The sequence below is a fragment of the Podarcis filfolensis genome, assembly GCF_964270895.1.
Source record: "Podarcis filfolensis genome assembly, chromosome: 5".
Lineage (NCBI taxonomy): Eukaryota > Metazoa > Chordata > Lepidosauria > Squamata > Lacertidae > Podarcis > Podarcis filfolensis.
In genome coordinates this window covers 60,519,157-60,539,929 of record NC_139608.1, presented here as the reverse complement: position 1 = coordinate 60,539,929, position 20,773 = coordinate 60,519,157, and the positions used below count along the sequence as shown (strand labels likewise).

The 20,773-nt window shown below is 41.5% G+C and overlaps 1 protein-coding gene across 2 annotated transcripts in view; it reads left to right on the top strand.

Moving 5' to 3' along the window:
* Nucleotides 1–8,878, top strand: part of CFAP46 (cilia and flagella associated protein 46) — an 82,432-nt gene extending 73,554 nt beyond the window's left edge. For both annotated transcript variants that reach the window (XM_083616810.1, XM_083616811.1), the window contains exons 56-61: nucleotides 762–861; nucleotides 2,464–2,576; nucleotides 3,640–3,721; nucleotides 4,744–4,880; nucleotides 5,807–5,890; nucleotides 8,239–8,878. In XM_083616810.1, the coding sequence (XP_083472936.1) occupies nucleotides 762–861; nucleotides 2,464–2,576; nucleotides 3,640–3,721; nucleotides 4,744–4,880; nucleotides 5,807–5,890; nucleotides 8,239–8,369 (647 nt within the window). In that variant the 3' untranslated portion in view covers nucleotides 8,370–8,878. The remainder of the gene's footprint in view (nucleotides 1–761; nucleotides 862–2,463; nucleotides 2,577–3,639; nucleotides 3,722–4,743; nucleotides 4,881–5,806; nucleotides 5,891–8,238) is intronic.
* The last annotated feature ends 11,895 nt before the right edge of the window (nucleotides 8,879–20,773 follow it).

The window sequence follows — 20,773 nt, the reverse complement described above, 5'->3', positions numbered from 1 at the left end:
ATTATAACTTGTTTGCCATTAAAATAGCTGTAGTAGAAATCAACCTAGAACTCTATTTTCTTTTTTTCAACATCAGTGAAACCATTTTCAAACACTGCGCACCTAATATGTAGGTTTAAAAGTGGTTACAGTTTATGGTTGAAAGAGAATGACCTGGTTTTATTTTATATATTAAAGAAAGTCACTTTTTAAAGGTCCTCTTTTTGCATGCAGAAAGCTCCATGTGATAACTGTAATATCTGAAAAAGTTGGTGTTGTAGTCTTGCGTTGAACAAATCATTCTGCTGCCATAGGCAAGTGAGCAGGCTGGCAGAGGAACGACAGATCACTCTGAGCCTACTCCTTCAGCATGCTTGGTTGGTGTGCTAGTTGTGGAAAGAGAAAAATCCTTCCTCTGCAACCAACATGGAAATAAAGCAGGCTAGCGGAGAAGAATCTAGACCCTCCTCTAATAGTCCACTGGGTAGAAGGCACTTAAAAGAAAAACTAAAAAAAACAAAACCGTACTCTCCTAAGTTGCTAGATGCCTGCATTTCCAGTCTTCCAGTCTTCTGTGGTCAGCATGAAAACACAGACTGCTGCCCTGTTAGCAGGCTAGTAACTTTTTTTGGTAGGCTACTAACCTTTCTAGGCTTATTTACGAAGCTACTGTAATACTCTTTTTAAAAGCTACAGCTGCTTAAAATTATACAGAGTGGGTGGGTGGGTGTGTAAGCACTGAAAAACCCTATGTTCCTAATGACAAAAAATTGTATGCTCAGAATCAGATAATCCTGCACAAAAATTTAAGACACTCCTAGAGAAATTTGAGCCGTTTACACTCCGTTGGGATGGAATTATGGGTAACACGCAATTTGCAAGGTATGTAAGTTGTTTCTCATTAATTTTGCACATTTTTTTTAGTACCTAAACAAATGCCTAATATGTTTGTTCATATGCTGCTAGTAAAGAAGTCAAAACAAGGCTGTTGCGGGGAGGGAACCCAGCCAAAATTTAGTCACTTTCACTTTAGTCACCCACTGATTGCAGTGTGTGGTTTAAGAAATTTTCCCATTGTAAAGAATGGGGCTTAAAGTTGCTCGACCTTTGTGACTTCTTAGTTTAGAAAAATGGTGAGTAAGGAGTGACCTGGGATAGGCGTGTAAAATTATGCCTGGTACGGAGACAGTGGATAGAGAGGCATTTTTTCTTCCTTTTTCATTATACCAGAACTCAGGAACATCCAATGGAGCTAAACGCTGGAAGCTTCAGGACAGACAAAAGAAAGCATTCTTTACACAGCGCATAGCTTAACTATGGAATTGACTCCCACAAGAGGCACTGGTGGCCACAAACTTGGATGACTTTAAAAGAAGATTAGTCAAACTCAGCCCATAGCTGCCAACCCTGATGGCTGTGTTTTAGCTCCACAGGCAGAAGCAGTCAGCTTCTGAATATCGGTTGCTGCAAACTGCAGGAGGGGAGAGAGGTTTCTTGCATTCCTCTTTCCATAAGCATTTGGTTGGCCATTGTGAGAATGGGATGCTGGATGTGGTGCCATTGGCTTGATCCAGCAGGCTCATCTTACCTTCTTAAGCCCGAACGTGTCAGTCCTTTACAATCAAAATAACCAAAGGAAGAAAGGAAACAGTGGACAGTGGACAGCTACTTTCAGAATTTAGAAAGCACGTGCACAGGCATGCCCTTATACACTTAATACGGATACTCTTCCTATCCGTAAAAATAGAATTCTAAACTATTTTCCTCTTCATGCACAGTTTGTACAGTAGCAGGGGGTAAGGTGGAGTGGGGTGGCAGCACTCACCTGACCGCCAGACAGCATCTTGCTGCTGCTTACTGGGAGATGGGGGATGCCAAGGTCAGTGCAGTGCAAGTGCCTCTCTGATGCTCCCAGTGGTGCATTTGCTCTGTGCTAACCTTGCCACTGCCTCCCTGCTACTCCTCTCTGCCTCCTGATAAACAGCAGCAATACAGCCAGCTCGAGGTCAAGTGAGTAGCCGTGCTCCACCACACCATCTGTTGCTGCTTTTCCAAGTACAGTCGTACCTTGGATCCCAAATGCCCTGGAACTCGGACATTTTGGCTCCCAAACACAGCAAACCTGGAAGTGATTGTCCCAGATTGTGAATGTTCTTTTGGAACCCGAACATCCGACTGGGTTTCCACTGCTTCTGATTGGCTGCAGGAGCTTCCTGCAGCCAATCAGGAGCCATGATTTGGTTTTCGAACATTTTGGAAGTCCAGCAGACTTCTGGAATAGATCCTGTTTGACTTCCAAGGTTACGACTGTATTCCTGGCACTAGGGCACATAGTTGATGAAAATTGATCATATTTCTTTAAATGTAATGTTTTCTAGAGCTGAGCTGAGCTACTTAAAGTAGCAGAACATCATGCTAATACAATTTAATAGCATACAGTGCAGACTAAAGTTTTGACTGTTCTTTTTTCCCTTCCCCTTTCAGTCAAGCAGACTGGGAATACTTACTGAACAACTGCAGTGCATTTATCTTCTCTGGACTGGCAAGATTTCTCTTATATACATTACTTGAAAGATTAGTTGCTATGAATATCCCAGGTGATTTTATGAAGCTGAAAAAGGCTGTTTGCTTTCCTTGCAGATCATAACAAAATTCTATTTACTCAGATTGAAATATGTGGTTTTATTATTACAAGTGTTAGATCAGCTTTCTGCAAAAGTTGTCATTCAAAGGTGATTTAATTTGTGGTCCCTGTGCAGATCGCATTATTAACACAAAAGCTGCTGTACGCATGGTTTCTTCTTACATAGTATAGGTAAAATCAGAAGCTTGGGCAAGGTAGAAGGCACCCAAATTGGTCCTCATCCCCTTGTCTACTTTTGTCTTTCTGGAACAGGTGCACCACTGATGTAGGAAGGAGGGAGGCACAGCATGGGCCTCTCTCATGTGGCTTGGCAATTTTAAGGTGTCAGAAAGGAGCCATTAGCTTCTCCCACAGCATGAGATTTACATCAGATGGGGTACTTACAACCCTGTATTGAGGGGGGTCATCCCTTGAGGCACACTTTCTTAATAATGGAGCAAATTTCTGTTCCATGGAGTGCTCTTGGGATGATGTGCCTTAACAACTGACTGTTCAACACTGCACAGTTTTATTACATCATGATGGCAGGACTAGCAAGACAAACATAACAGTGAATGGCTAAGACCTGAAACAAAATGTGGCCCTTTGCGGTGCTCCCATTCACTGTTCCAATGCGTCAGCCATGCTTCTTCAACATGCTACATTTTGTTCCACAGCCACCACGCCAGGTTTTCTGTTACCTACCCCTGGTTGATCAGCATTCCACAACCACTGAGCATGCTCAGTCCTTATTGACTGTTAGGCAGTTGTTCCCTTAAGGTCTTTTATCAAGGTTTTTAAAATACTTCTTGAAACATTGGGGTTCCCAATGTCCATCACTGCCTCCCTTGATTTCTGCCTAAATTCCACTGCCCCCATGTCACACACCATACCATTTTGGATAATTTCACAGGGGTCTGCAGTGAGAAATGTGGAATATTAAAGCCTTGTTAGACAAGCAATTTTCTGCTCATGTGTCTTTGGATTCAAAATGCTACTGAAATATAACATTCATATTATTGCTTCCCTTCCCACAGAGTGTCAGTTGGTGATACTTTCAGACCTCGTGCATTCAAAACCAAGTACTGCACGAGTGATAAACCTTGATGGGTTTAAAAGGTAAGATTGGCATAAATTTTAAAGTCATTCTATGCAAGGCAGTCCTATATATCCTCTACTCCAAAGTAAGTACCACTGAGTTCAATGGAACTTACTCCCAGGAAAGAGTGCATAGGATTGCAACCTAAATTCCTCATTCTTTGCTGTCAAGAATGGTCGCTCACCCAGTCCCAGGGTGGGCGATGATTGCAGCCCATCATGGCAGACTCTGGGCCCCAGAGAGCAATGCTATGCTAGGCAGCCAGCCCCCTGGCGTGACGGGTCTTTCCTGCCACACAGTTCAAACCGGCCAGTCCGGGTGGGTGTGGTAAGGGAGCAGACCAGAGTGGAGCAGGCTTTGCTCCTGTCTGCCCCCTAAAGGCCAGCTAAACCCGATCTCAGGACCACAGTCCCTATATGTTTTATGCCCTGCTTCTCTCCACCTGGCTTGGGGCGGGGCCTGACAGGCTCCATAAAGGAGTACTGCTGCTGCTGCTGCTGGGCAGAGAGGGCTCAGTTTTTGTTTTGTTTTTTAAATTGCTTTTATTTTTTATCTACGTCATTTTAAATTGTGATATTAATGCTGTCTTCTTAGTATTAGATTTTATGATTTATGTGGAAATTGTTTTCCATTTGGTTGTGTACCTTTTGATGTGTTTTATTTATTGTTTATGACTTTTGTTATGTTGGTAATTATGCAATTCTTGTCATGTTGTCAGCCGCCTTGAGCATTGTTTTAACTATGGGAAGGCGGCATACAAATAAAATGATGATGATGATGATTTTGTATTTAAATTGTTTTTAGTTATTTCTTGTAAGACACCCAGAGAACTCTATAAAGATACTGCAGAAAATAAATAAAATATTTAATGCCAGACATGCTGGTGAGAAAAAGATAAGAAAAAATGCAGTTTACTTTCTATTCTTGTGAACTGAATAAAATTTGAATGAAGGGGTTTTGTCTCTTTTGTTCAGGTCATTTAAGAATGTCTGTACCTGTAATTTTCATTCATTGCATTTCTTTTTTCTTTTCTTTTTTTTAGCTCTGTACGCCTCTCTCTGGAAAAGCCAACAGAGACAACAATCTTTCTGAGCCTTGCTGGAGTGCGTTCTGTCATAGCTAACCAATGGTATACGACCCTGGAAGAGAATGCGACAAAAATGGAAAGCTTATGTGAAAGTGTGTAATAGCAAACTTCATAAAACAGCTGAGCCTAATGCTTTTCTTCTCAATGGTGACGTTAGTGTCCATGCTTAGATGTGAACAAATGAAGCTTCTATACTCCGATGAAAATAGGGATGTCCTATTCCATCATCATCATTTTATTATTTATACCCTGCCCATCTTACTGGGTTACCCCAGCCACTCTAGGCAGCTTCCAACATATATAAAAACACAATAAAACATTTAAAAACTTCCCTATACAGGGCTGCCTTCAGATGTCTACTATAGGTTGCACTTATCTCCTTAGTTCGGGTCACATAACTCCATACTCTCTGACAACAATAGGGATATCCTACCATGCCCTCCAACATTTCTCCAATGAAAAGAGGGACATCCTAAGGAAAAGTGGGACATTCTGGGATCGGATCGGAAACCAGGACTGCTTCTGTAAATCCAGGACTGTCCCTGGAAAATAGGGGCATTTGGGGGTCTGTATTCATGAAAGGCCTAGAGCAGTGGGAACATGCTCCCAATCCAAATTTGTGCCTTGGGCTGATTTCCTATCAAAACTCCCGCAGCTGCTATTTGTCCCAAATAGTACTTATTGTTTGCAGCAAATAGCAGCTGAGGAACAACTTTTAGCAAGAAGGCAGTTCCGGACCTTGATGTGATAAGGAACACATTCCAATTGGGGCTTCAGTATTGCTTTTTCTTGGAAACAAATGTGACCAATTTAACCTCAGCTCTTAAATGTGTGCATAATCTGAAGTATAGCTTGGTCCACAGGGTTTCAGAAGGCCATTGATTTCAGCGGGCTTACATGCACCTAACTCTGGTTAAGACTGAGCTGTCATTTGCAAATGTAGAAGAAAGCTGCAGGTTCCACTTCCATGTTTTGTTTTGAGTGTGTTCAATTATAAAACTACTATGTTTCTTTGCAGATTTTATCAAAGTAGGCAAGACAACTGGACAGGCTGTTCATTTTCTTCAAAGGAGTAAGAGTGCTGTGGATGAACCTCCTAAAAGTAAGATTTAGAAGTTTTTAAAATAAAGTACACAGATTGAAGTGTGAACAGATCAAAATCTTCCACCATTTTCTTCTCACCATTTTCTTATTTGATTAAAATGCCATTATATTGTATATTACAAGCACCGGAACTGCTGAGCTTGCTGGTAGAAATGGTATCACTCTCATCTAAGCAATTTACTAACCTCATATTGAAAACACCAAGCAGGGTTTTTAAAAAGCACATATTGAAAGATGCATATATTTAAAAGAGTGTGTGTGAAAAAGAGAGAGTGAAATGTCTCCCATAAGGAAGGTATTGTTTTTCCCCAAAGGAGCATATATGTACATGGCTCCAGTGCTAAGAACAGTTGCTCCTCTGAATATTGGGTTTGTGCTGAACCATCAAAATAACCGAATTATATTTCTATACGCAGCTGTAATGCCAACGTTTTTCCTATTTACTTACTACAAAAAAGGACTCAAAGGTCCAAGCTAAATGTGACACAGGAGATCCAGAATTAGATTCTCTCACAGCTGAAAAGAAATTAATAGCAGACATAGGGGTCCCAAAGCAGTCCTTGACTGTGGCACCAGGGAAAGGGGGTTTAACGCCATCCCTGCTCTCTGTATTCCTAATTAAAATTGGCTCCCCAAACCTGTTATTTGCTGCACTGGGGGAAATGACTAGAGATACTTGTAACAGGAATGTTTACTTGTCACTGGTGATCAGAGGTTTCTGTAAGTTCAAGACAGGAAAGCCTTTTGCTGTCAAAGGTTGTTGGAAGCACATTTCCCCCCCTCAGAGAATTCTGAGCACTGTAGTTTGTTAAGAGTTGCCTATAACTGTTTCTCTATAAGGGGTAAACTACAGTGTCTTTAAAGTTATACTATGTATGTAGCTAATAACAGTTTCTCTCTGGCAGGTAGAAGAGACGGTTTCCCAACATTAGGATTAGCTACCCTTTGATAGTATCTAGCTTTATGGCATTTGTCAGAGCTGCCCGAGGTCCCAGCTCACAAAGGACCAACACCACTTCGTTGTTAAATACGAAAGTCTTTATTGAAGTTCAGTTTCACTTCCAGAGCCGCAGCGTGCAGCTCTACGTCTCAACATTTAGACCGCTGATGCTCCGTCTGAGTCTCCTCCCCCCATACACCAGTTTAAGACTCTAGCCTTACTCCACCTCTTCCTCTGTTCTTTCCGCCTCTGGTTCCGCCTGTCCGTTGGGGTCTCACCCTTTCTAGACTCTTCTGACGCTGAATCCCCTGAGCCTTCCCCCTCCCTCCGGCGGGCTTTAGGAGCTGGTTCCCCATCCGGGTCTCCTGCTGTCCCCCGCGCCTGTACATTTGAACTTGGCGCGCGCACCCAGCCAGCAACTTTCCTCCTGACCGTTTCACTGCTGCTGTCACTGCTTCCCCCTTCGGGGGGGCTAGCTGCAACTGACCTCCCCTCCGTTGGAGGCGTGGTCAGCCCTGACTCACCTTCTCTCCCCGCTGGAGGAGACGCTGGCCCTGACACATGTGACTCTTCCCCCCCACTACGCTCTGGTGGGGAAACTGGTCCTGATCCCCCGCTGCTGCTTCGGGGTTCCCCGCTGGCTCCTTGTTTCTTGTGCGTCCCCCCTGGGACCCCCCTTGCCCTGACCATCGGCGCCCCCTTCTGGGAATCTTCTGATTCGCTGGAGAAGCTCATGGAATCTCTCGGGCCACTGTCATACTCCCCTACGCTGCCCTCGGATTCTTCCCCTTCGCTCTCCATTTCCTCTCTCCCCTGTGCTCCTGCTCCTGAGCCCCTGACAGCATTTAATTCAGACAGTTCTTTAATGTTTAGCAAAGTTTCTGGTCACTAGGTTATGTGCTAATTTTAGATCTGATTACATGCAGTTCTTCGGGATTTCAGTGATTTCTGAACACTGGTACTGTATATGAAAAATGAATATATGGATAAGCAAGTGTATATTCATATATGGTAATGTATATATAGGTAAAGGTAAAGGTACCCCTGACTGTTAGGTCCAGTCATGGACGACTCTGGGGTTGTGCGCTCATCTCGCTCTATATAGTCCAGGACTAAAACTATGTTAAGAGTTCTCCTTCTCCACTATATGTAGCACCTGAACAGGCCTAAAGAGACAGGTATTTAAGCAAGTAGACATTAAAACTCTGGGCATAATTCAGCCAATGTTAAGCCCCTTTGAATCCATTTGATGTCAATAGGAAAGTTGGGTGCATGTTTAAATCTCTTCCATTAGAAGCGTCTGCTTAAAACTGCTTAACTTGAACAGGATCATGCTCCCGGTTTCTTTAAAATACCTCTATAGCTAAAAGAAAATTTTAATTATTTGTTCTGAACTGTGTTTCTAGCGGAGCTGGATGCCCCTGAGGACAAGAAAGAAGACCAGAGAGAAAGTCCCGGTGGGCTAGTGCATCCTGCCCCACAGCCATCAGCTCTTAATACCGTTTTATATGGGCTGCCTAATATGATGTTTGTGTGATTCACAACCAATTTCTTTATGAAATATGGAAAGTATGGAAATATGGAGCTCTAAATATGGTTAGATTGTGAAGTAAAACTATTTTTGCTGTAGTTTGATAAAAATAAGAGTTTATAAAAGTTTGAGCTGTGCTTAGTGGCTCTTTTGAATTTAAATATGCATTAAATGTTTTTTTGCTATTGAACGTTTCCGGTTTGCTCAGGACTTTTCACTGCAGATTTTGAGGCCTGTTTTCCTCCTTATGTGTACTCACAAGCTAAATTGCGTGTGTGACACTACTACATGCTGTACTATTAGCTGTACAAAAAGCACTATACTGACACCTAGTGATCACAACAGTGCATTTCAAAACAAGTTTAGTATGCTAACCTAGGAGGGAAAGCACCCGTTTGTTTCAGTTTTGTATGCTTCAGTAACCATTCGTACAACCATCTATATTGACAGTAGCAGACCAACTGTGTAAATATCATGTATGTGAGGTTACAAATAAAGTATGCTTTCTGGGTTTAGACGTGTGTGGTGGGTCATTTATCTGAGCAATCACTGCTCTCAAGTTTAAGGCTTTGTTTCTCAACCAAAAGGAAATAACACAAGGCCAGTTCTGGGGGAAATGTAGTGTGTCAGTCATTGTACTTTCAAAGATATGTCGCTGTTGGAAGCATTGCTTTGTATAGATGGATACATATACTTTTTCAGAAATGATGTATACTTTATAACTTACAAATAACATACACTCGATAAGCAGCAGCATTGCTCTGCTGTATTACTTGGGTGCTTCTGCAGTTCAGTGGAAGCATGCATGTTTGGATATACAAATAGCCTCAGATTTGAAGCTGAGCATCTGCAGTTAAAGGATCTCGGGCTGCAGGACTGGGAAAGACCTGGCTCAGAATCTAAAGTGTTTGGTCCAAGTTCTGCTGCCACTCAGGATGTGAACTAATCAATGGCGTTTCCATCATAGTCAAGGTCTTAAAGATATTGGTGAGATCTAGAAAGCCACTTTTGCTTACTCAAGAAGGGGGTGCTGAATTTCCATTGATTCTCCCCTGAAACTGCAGCACTCTCGCAATGTATCAAGCACCATTCTGAAGGGTCCCTGGCTGTCAGGTAGGAATGGATGGATCTGCCATTTTCACTTTCTCATTATTCCAGTCTTAAGTTTGTTCTCCACATTCCCCCATCACTCTGAAGTTTTGTTAATGTTTGTGTGGAATTTTACCTTCTTCTTTTTTTGCACAGCAATTCCCCCTAATATAATGCATTTCAAATGTTATTTTCATGAACATGTGCATTTTAATTCACACTTTACCCTAGTGTGTGCATTTTTGTACACATTACATGGCCAGAGTGCAGCATTACAAAATGTGGAGAATTGTGGGTTTTGAAGGATGGCTCGTATTTTGGTTCATGTGTTATATATGAAAGATTGAATTGGGTAGGTTCTCCTTTAAATTTGAACTGCATCTGATTTCTCCCCCATCTCTACTGTCAGGAATAGCTGCAGCAAAAAGGTAGACAAGCCTTGTTATATGACTGGAACTCCCCTCGGTCTTCTCTGGATCCAAGCCAATGTGCTGTTTTACTGGCAATCTTGTTCGTTATTTTTCTTGTAACGCTTTAAGAATATAAAACCACACATTGTGAACTGCAGTGATATCAGCCAAAGTTTTGAAATTAACTTTAAATCAGCATATATCTTAGAGACATTCTCCCATGGAAATTCTGCATTTTCTTTACTCTTCTGTTTCCTGGGGTTTAATAGGAAAAACAACATCAAGTGAAATTGCAAAAATCCATTTACCACTTAATCTCCCAAAAGTTCTGAATATTTCTTTCTTAGCAATCCAGGCATGCCTGTTCCCCACGATAAATTATTTGTGTTCATTTTAAAGGCATTAACATGTCACCGAAAAATAGTATTCTTGGCTCTCCTGCTATGCTAAAGTTAATTAGAAACTGATAAGGATTTGTGGCATAGTATTACCAAATCATGACATTTGTAGCATTACTTTTTAAAAGTTCATCCATGGATATAAATAAGTGCACTTTCACTTTTCCACAGACCCCCCCCCCCCCCAAGCCAGCTTATCAGAAAAGGGAAGTCCAATGAACTTCCGCTATAAAATAATGTAGCCTGGAAGCATGCATGCTTTTGCTCATCACTATGTTATCATTTCATTTTGATATTTTCCCTTGTTTCTATTTTCAAGTTAATTGAAATTTTTTGCAATGTAATGTTTTGGAAATAGCTTCAATCATTTGTAAAGGAACATTGTGGCTATCATCTGAAAAGGAAGAAGCCATGTTTCCTGGCAATGTTTCCTGTTCAAAATCTGCCCCCAAAATAAAAACCTGGAAAGGACCATAATTTAGAGGTACAGCTTATGGTTTGCATGCAGAAGGTCCCATAGTGAGTCCCCAGCATCTCCAGGAATGCCTGGAAAATACTGCTATCTAAAACCCTGGAGAGTTGGTGCCGCTCAGTGTAGACCATGGGTAGGCAAACTAAGGCCCGGGGGCTGGATCCGGACCAATCGCCTTCTAAATCCAGCCTGCGGGCGACCCAGAAATCAGTGTGTTTTTACATGAGTAGAATGTGTCCTTTTATTTATTTATTTGTGGGGCCTGCCTGGTGTTTTTACATGAGTAGAATGTAAGCTTTTATTTAAAGTGCATCTTGGGGGTATTTGTGGGGCATATGAATTTGTTCATATATTTTTTTCAAAATATGGTCCGGGCCCCCACAAGGTCTGAGGGACAGTGAACCGGCCCTCTGCTGAAAAAGTTTGCTGACCCCTGATGTAGACAATACTAACCTAGAGGGACCAGTAGTTTGACTATAGCAGCTCCTTGTGTTCCTATGAAGACAGGTGTTACTTCTTCATGCACAGCGGGACAATAGCAACTTCCAGAACTCTGAGCAATACACTTCCTTGAAAATGTAGGTGAGCCCAATAAAAATGTCCATGCTGCCAAGCAACATCACAGAATGAGAAGGTGTAAAAGAATATAAGTTTTTAGCAACAGGTTACAGACAGTACTCATCATCTGAGAGGTTTGTGTCTTGGCTGTTTATAGTGGTTTTTGTATTTATTTTTTTAAAACGCTACAGTGATGAAGAAAACAGGCATCAGGCAAGCAAAGATTAAGGATGATTGTCCGTCTGCCTAACATCAAGGTATAATGAGCTAATTTGAAAGGTTGCAAATGTTCGTTTTCTTTATGCAGCTGGTGCAAAATATTTAATCTTCCAAAGTGTTTTCCCCCAAAATGTTCCCATGTATAATAGATGCTTTGGCCTTGGCAACTACGTCAGCATCCTCTGTCAAAAAGATGGATGAGTAAGTCCAAAAATTTCTTCATGGCCTGACAGCCCTACTTTATCATAAAGCACTGATAAAGAGTAATGTCCAGATCCAGGAAACTACAGACTGAGAATCTTGACTTCTTGAGCACAGGATACTGGAAATGTTTGTCAGTAATACCATAGGGGAACTTGCAGAAATGCCTGGAATTTATATTTGGTGAAGGTAGTGTAGAAAGCACACATAGTATCAAACAATCTAGAAAATCTTGAATAGATAAAAAGGCCAGCTAAAAGGTACCCCACCACTACAACATCCAAGAGCCAAGTTTGTAATGTCTAGAAATGCACATTAAGATTTTTTTAAAAAAAATAATATGAATAATACTTCGCTATGCGTCCTGTTGTGACATAATTTTTGATGTAGTTACCAAATCCATAGAAAGCGCACACCCTCCTTTGTCTTGAGATGGGGCCAAAAGATCAATTTTGGGATCCCATCCTAGAAGGACTGGCACATCCATAATTGAGAAAGTTGCAGGTAGTAATGTCCAGGGTTGCAAAGGGGCCAAGAAGTACTGCCGCCATTGCAGGGGGGGGGGAGGCTGTGTAACACTTACACATGTTTAGCTCTCTGTATTACTTATTATTTGATTTTAGTTATCTGACAGCAGTCTTGTGACTACCTGGAAATGAGCCTATGGAGAAATGCTGCCCACCGATGATATATCTACTAGCCTTTTTATGGCTTCTCAGTAAGTACTTACCCTACACAGATGCTTACATTGATTGTGTCTTAGCCCAAAATGACATAGAATCATAGAATTGTAGAGTTGGGGGAGACCCCAAGGGTTATGTAGTCCAACCTTCTGCAATGCATGAATCTCCCCTAAAAGCATCCATAAGAACATAAGAATCGTGCTGAATCAGGACAAAGGTTCATCTGTTCCAGCGTCCTGTTCTCATGATGGTACACCAGATACCTGTGGGAAGCCTGCAGGTTGGACCTGAGTGCAATAGCAGTCTTTCCACTTCTGATACCCAGCAACTGGAATTCAAAGGCATGCTGCCTCTGACAGTGGAGGTAGGAGATTGTCATCATAGCTAGTAGCCTTGGTCTCATCTTCCATGAATCTCTTTTAAAGCCATCCAAGCTGATGGCCATCACTATGGAACCTGCTGTGCTGAAGTTCACTGGTGTCTCTGTAAAAGGAGCACTCAAGCGATGCTCCACTAGGACTGGGCGATGTTGGGTTTTCAACATGGCGGTGTATCGCCAGCCAAAATCGTGGTTTGGCGATAAACTGCAGTGTTGAAAAAAGCTGCATTGGCCCCAGCTGGCGAGGTGCTGGGGGAAACTGCTGCAACTCTCACCATGGGAGCTGAGGCGCTTTCACCCCAGCGCCTCGCAGGCTGAAGCCAATACATCTTGCCCCAACCTGCTGCTCACCTGGTGGCTGGAAAGGCTCCTGCCCCCAGCCGAGTGAGCCCCGAGTCCCCTGCCACTCGTGCACGACCAGCAGGGGACTCGGGGTTCCTTGGCCAGGCTCCACTGGGGGTGGGAGAGCGATGAGAGAGAGAGTGCAGTGGCAGTTTCACCAGCGGTATATCGCTGCTGAAACCACCGCTGCTTGAGTTCCTCTGCCTCCAGCTCCCAGTTAGTTTGTCCCTCAGCGCTCTGGGCGATGAAGGCAGAGGGACTCAAGAGCCGTGATGGTTTCACCAGCGATATACCATTGAGTGAAGCTGTCATCACGGTCCTCCCCCCCCCCATACCGGTCCTGGGCAATATATTAATATATCGCCCAGGTCTATGTTCAACATAGGAATGCTGAACATTCCTTTTGATTAGTCCACTAACATAAGTAGACCTGACACTGTGTCTATTGACTTGCAGTAAATGTACATGAAATCACTCGAATCATAACTCTATAAAGATGCAGTTCTATAACTACTTATCTGGGAGGAAGTAAGCCCAATTGAATTATGTCTAGACTTACTTCTGAATAGACAAGTAAAAGATTGAGCTGTAAATGTTTTCAAAATCATAGCCACCACATAAGGCTTTCCAAAATAACAACTTCTCAAACAATGCTTCTACTTAAGAGTCCCATGAATATTGTAAACCTACAAAAAAATAGAAACTTTTGCTAAGGTGCTCCAAATAATAGTTACAACAATTGTTAACATTGATTTCAGGTGAACAAGTGATTTGATAATCATCTTATTCTGAAAAATACCTTGAACGTAAATTTAAAGCCAACCATTTTGCAGGGTCATACGGGGAAGAAGTCAGAAATATGTCTTACAAGTAAGTATATTGCTCATAAAATTTAGCTTCATTTTAAAGAAATGAAGCTCTTTAAAATGTGCTACTATGTTTTAATTATCTATTAAACCTTTATTTATTCCTTTCTGTTAACACATATGCACACACACAACTCCACTAAGGACCGATGGATACATTCTAACAGAAACAGTATAAAAAATACGAGCTTTCCACTAGAAAGCCATTGGCAAAAACCCAAACAACAAGAATAAAAGCTTCCAGAAATATTTCATTCACACAGCAACACATTTTTTTCAAACCTGATGCATTGTGTCTATTCTCACAAGAAATATTAAACAGTTAGTGCTGTTCATGTATCAAAGCCTTTAAAATAACTTTCTGAATTATGTCTCAGCAACATAACAAATCACATTATCAATTAGCTTTTACAACAGTAATGGCATTTCATAATATATTTCGGCAGGAGAAAAAATGGCACTGCTTAAACCTATGTAACCTTTCAAAAAAGTGAATGAAGGGACCTGTGATTGAATTTTATTAATAATATTAAAGGACAAGAGCGTAATTTTGTGTGATGGGTAGTTTTCCGAGAAGATATTACAAAATTGCAGTGTTGTAAATGTGCCATACTGGAGTAACTTGCTGAGTGAAAATAAGAGAACTTTGCAAATTAGTATTTGTATCCTAACCTGATTGGTAAGAGCTTCCTTATTATGAAAAGATAGAAGTTTTTCAGGGCCAGTTTGGACATGGTGATAATTCAGTGGTGAAGTTCAGTGACCACCTGCTGTGGGCAGGAAGTGACATCCAATGCAGGACATGGAGTGTCTTCTATCAGCTTCAAGTGGTCCTGCTGTGACTTTGTCTGGAAGGGGAAAGGTTTGCTTCTTGTCTATGCTCTGATAGCCTACAGGCTGGATTACTACAATAACATATGGGGCTGCATTTGATGACGGTTCAGAAACTTCAGCTAGAACCAAACTCAGCAGCCGCCCAGCTAGGAAGGTGTGAACATATTACTCTGGTTCTAGCCTGACTGTGATAGCTGCCAATTTGTTTCCGGGCTCAATTCGAAGTGCTGGTTTTGACCTTCAAAACGCTGTATGACTCAGGTTTCTGAGCACATCTTACTATATGAACCTGTCTAGGCTACATTCATCATCTGGGTGCCATCACCAAAACAAGTGCAAAGCATAGTGAGCAGACAAGAGGCCTTCTCTGTGATGGCCCTTTATGTTTGGAACGCTCTCCCTGGGGAAGCCCGCCTGGCACCAACTGCACTATGATTTCAGCATCAGGTAAGAATGTTTTAATTTTTTCAGACATACAGACATCTTAAATGACTGTGTTGTTAATCTGATTTTTATTGTGTACTTTTAATCATAATTGTACTGATATTGTGCATTGTTTTAATATGTTTCCATGAAATTTTTAGTTCATTTTTAAAAATATATTGTAAACAACGTTGAGACTTCGTTTCATATAAAGCAATATAAAAAGGTAAAGGGACCCCTGACCATTAGGTCCAGTCGTGACCGACTCTGGGGTTGCGGCACTCATCTCGCTTTATTGGCCAAGGGAGCCGGCGTACAGCTTCCAGGTCATGTGGCCAGCATGACTAAGCCGCTTCTGGCGAACCAGAGCAGCGCACGGAAACGCTGTTTACCTTCCCTAATAAATCAGAGCAAGGGATTACCCCGCTTCTCTAGCAAAGGACATCATCACTCCTGCTGTGAAGGAAAAAAAAGTCATGTAGCTGCACTCCCTTGAGTTTACCCCTCCACTTAAATGTTTATCTTTTCTTTCAACAGAATAATTTGCCCCATGTATATTTAGCTTGCATGTTACTCTGCTTTATTTACATCAAAGGATGTCCTTTCTTACATCTGTGTAATTGACTTTCCGCCTCCGCCCCCTTCTTTTTTATATACCGGTATTACTGGCAGTGAGAATGTAAAATGGCCTCACCCACTGAAATAAATTTACAGTGGAGTTCTCCAGGCCTTTCCGATTCTTCATCAGTATGATTCAAGGGACGTGGCCTGCAGCTCTACTCAATCAAATACGGCTGTGATGGCATATATAATCTAACTGTTTGACATTTTTATTGCAATTCATTGAGACTAAAGAGAGATGACTACATTAATATCTTGATGCAGTTTAGTAATAGCTGGTATGAAACTGATGTGCCAAATTACCAAAGAGCCCTTAAATTCTCCTGCAGGCTTTAACTCTTTGTGACTAACACAGAGTGAGGTTTCAATGTGAATGCCATAAAAAAACCCAGCAAAACCTTTTTACCGAGAACTAAAATAAGCAGTAGTAGAGTTTTATTTTTTGGAAGGGGCATTATTTTCTGACTACTTAGAAATGTTGGCTTTTAAACATCTGGGGTTATAATTGCAGCAAGGATTCCCTGGAGAATTTATATTGTTAGCTTCTACATCCCCAAAGGATTTGGGAACAGGAGCATTGATCCATATATTAAGTTTTTTTATAATAAAAAATCAGCATAATTACACTCAAATTACAGTGGTACCTCGGGTTACATATGCTTCAGGTTACATACGCTTCAGGTTACAGACTCCGCTAACCCAGAAATAGTACCTCAGGTTAAGAACTTTGCTTCAGGATGAGAACAGAAATCGTGCTCCGGCAGCGCGGCAGCAGTGGCAGGCCCCATTAGCTAAAGTGGTACCTCAGGTTAAGAACAGTTTCAGGTTAAGAACGGACCTCTGGAACGAATTAAGTACTTAACCCGAGGTACCACCGTCCCCCTCTGTGCCAAAGTCCCCAAAAGGCAGTTCCAAAAAAATGGTTAGGCTCAGATTTTTGGTGGGTCTCCAGAGCTGCAAGACAAGCACTGAGAGTGCCTCTCTGCATTCCCCTGAGATTTAAAATTGGCATACGAATCATGGTATTATTAAATGTTGGTGCGGCATCCATTTCTTTTCTATTTCTGCAACAAATGCGGAAAAGTGTCCATAACATGCAATGGGGGAAAAGTTGATCAGCGCTAAGCTTATGTATTTAAGCCATAAAACCCAAAGTAGGCAAGTTCTAATGTCTTTACTCTCCAGGAAGTTTTTGTGGGCACAGCCTCAAACATAGGCTCTCTGTTCCCGAACTTTGGGAAGGGCCATAGCTCAGTAGTAAAGCATCTCCTTTGTACGCCAAGAGTCCTATGTTCAATCCCTCTCATTTCCAGGTAGAGCTGGAAATGTTCCCTGTCTGAAATTCTGGAGTGTCACTACTAGTCAGTGTAGAGACAATACAGAGTTACAATGGTCTGACTCAGTAAAAAGCAGCTTCCTATGTCCCAGTGTTCAAAAGTTAATAACTGGTTAGGGGTATCTCACCCATTGCTTTCACCTCTGCTTCTCAAGCCTTCTGCAGCTTCATTGAATGAAGGTTGTGCCAGTGTGTTACTCTCATATTGCCAGAGAATATCCACCTCAGCAAAGTTCATTGCTAAATGGCCTTGGTCCATTTCTAAATGGCCTTGGTCCATGTCATTGCAATAGGAAAGCCTGATCTCAGGGACAAAAATAGCATTTGGAGACCATTCAGATGGAATCTGGCAGCCTGGGAGAAAGGAAGCACCAGTTGCTAATACTTCCTCTCACCCTTTATCTGGGACAGCCAAAGTAGCCTGAGTCTTAGCCAAAATCTTGAAAGCAGAGTATTTGATAGAAAAGCTCAGTGCAAACTTCCAAGTGCAGAGTACTGCTAATAGCAATTACGTACGGTTCCTACAAAATGAGAGCACGATTTCCCTTGTAAACAAGCTGTGTGATGGATTACCATTGACATGTTCTTTAAAGACAAACACAAAGTAATTATCCTCTAATGTCATGGTAGATTTATAAGGAGGTCAGTTGGTTTGTCTAGGCTGCATCATTAAAATGAAATAACCGACTTGAGAAACAGAAAGAGGTTGTAGCTGCAGGATGCTAATTTAGCAAATTGTGCATAGTGCCACAAAATGTTCCTTGGTAAATCAGTGCAATTTCTGATCACCATCTTTGTCATGTGGCAGAAGTCTATCTCAAATACTCCATTACTGACTATATAAAGAGCTTTATCACATGACTAGGTGGTAATCAGAAATATTTAAAAAATTAGTAAGCTAATATCACTTGTGACTATTAGCACTACCATGCATGTATGGGGTGCTATCCCTGTATGAGCTCTTTTCCCACTGCACAACTTTTTAGCATGCTAAAGTCATAATATTAGGTCATCATCCAATTTTTGAAAAAGAATAAGGCACCTTACTGCTATAAATCTTATAATGTTTTTGTTTGCTTAGTATTAAAATACCATACTGTGGGAATATCTATCATACACAAAGTTTATTCCCTACGTTAAGAAATATAAATACCGTCAGTTATGCAGATCTGTGTTCAACCTTAAGTGAAACACACAAGCTACTGGTTAAGTAGAAGGCATAGGTGAATAGAATCATAGCAGTTCTTTACATTTGCAAAGCTGGAGACTGATTTTAGGCTGTGCACTGGGTTAAGAAAGTTAATAGAAACCAAATTATGTAGCATTACGTATCAGTTTCTTTGTTTCCAAGTTTGGTGATAGGCAATTCCCTTATATGAGTCAGGCCTACTATGTGTTTGTATGAGTATCCAGTTACTGCAGCTACTGAGGAACCATTGAATTGATTGCAAGGAATTGTGTGAATAGCGTACCCTCAAACATTTCTCTGGTGAAAATAGGGACGTCCCATTCCGTAATGATAATTTTACTGTTTATACCCCCCACATCTTATACATGTTGGAAGCTACCCACTTCCAACATGTATAAAAACATAATAAAACATTAAACTTAAAAAAAAAACCTTTCCTATACAGGATTGCCTTCAGATGGCTCTGGGGTCAGATAACTCCATACCGTCCAACATTTCTCCAGTGAAAATAGAGACATCCTAAGGAAAAGTGGGACATTCCAGGATCAAATCAGAAACTGGGACGGCTTCTCTAAATCTGGGATACCTCTGGAAAATAGGGACACTTGGAGGGTCTGGTGAATAGGTTCTTTCACTGATCAAGATCTAATTTTTCTCAAACTCATCAAAACAAGTGGACGTATATCAGAAACATCTTCACAGATATTTTCTTTTTAAAAATTATTACATGCTGCCTTTCATTTTACAAATGTTCAGGGGAACGAGCAATATTTTTTAAAATGCATTACAATAACACTCAGAAACAGGGCATAACAGAATGATAAAATCCATAGCTGGATTTTAGCTGCTTAGCTGGGTACAATAAAATCAGCTTCATACTTCATGCTGAAAAGCTTCACCAAATAAGTTGTTTTCATCAGAAGGATATCTATTGCACGGCAGAGAAACCTTCCTGAAAAAGGCACTCCACATTGCCCAATATCTGCTGGAAAATATTGCAAAAGGAATAAGGCCTGCACAAAGTTAAAGTTCTGCAAAGCCTTGTGGAAAATGGTAGCGGCAGCAGCTTTCAGAATGAGGGTGAACAGAAACCCCGCTCACATCAGACTGTGAACAGGAGATATTTTCAACAAATGAAAATGACCGCCCAGGTTTTTCCATACCCTTTGTGAAATTGGAGGTGGAGGAAGTTAGGAAGATGCCTTATGCCCATAGCTGTCAACATTTCCCTTTTTTAAAGGTAAATTCCCTTATTCCAAATGGGATTCCTCGCAAGAAAAGGGAAAGGTTGACAGCTATGCTTATGCCAAGTCAGACCATTGTTCCCTCTAGCTCAATATTGTCTACACCAGGGGTAGGCAACCTAAGGCCCGTGGGCTGGATCCGGCCCAATCGCCTTCTCAATCCGGCCCGCGGACGGTCTGGGAATCAGCGTGTTTTTACATGAGTAGAATATGTCCTTTTATTTAAAATGCATCTCTGGGTTATTTGTGGGGCATAAGAATTCGTTCATTTCCCCCCCTAAAAAATATATATATAGTCTGGCCCCCCACATGGTCTGAGGGACAGTGGACCGGGCCAAGGCTGAAAAAGGTTGCTGACCCCTGGTCTACACTGACTGGCAGCAGTTCTCCAGGACTTCAGGCATGAGTCTCTCATAACCCTACCTGGGGACGCAGAGTATGGAAGCAGAGGCTTTCTGCTTGCAAGCCAGATGTTGTGTCACTCAGCTATGGCTTGGAGTGGGGCCTGAAATTCTCTTCCAGGAGGGGGTGTTGGGGTGTGGGACTAAGTCACATTCACATGGCAGTTTATTCCTTTTCCCCTTCATTTCCTTAAGCATTAATTTCCACACAATGTAAAATCCACTGCTGGAAATAAAGAGAAATATAGCGCAAGTTTAGTGCTCATTTCCAGTAAAGCAGAAAAGAGTGCTGAACTTGCGCAATATTCTGCTATATTTACAGAAGTGGCTTTTACATCATGCAGAAGCTCAGCTATAATGTGGAAATAGGGAAACAACAAGTAAATGAAATAAACTGCTGTGCGGATGCAGCCATACAGTCCAAAGATAAGCATTTACTCCAAACTAAACACACACACAGGCCTTTCATTAAGTTTCAATAATTTTTAGTAGTTTGGTTAGTATTACTGGTAACAGTTTTAGGGTTAGCATCTTTTTCTTAGCTGATGGTTGCTTCGGGGTAGCTATTTCTGTTGTCCTGCTATGAGATATTTTTCTTTTATGTGGAAGTTATATAACGGAGAAGGTTGTTTGTTCATGTTGTCTGTGAAATGCAATTATGCATTTTAAATACTGTGTTTGTGATTTTGTAAGTTCTGTGAGCCACCTGGAGGCTTTGGTGTAGGCGATGCATGAATCAAATTGT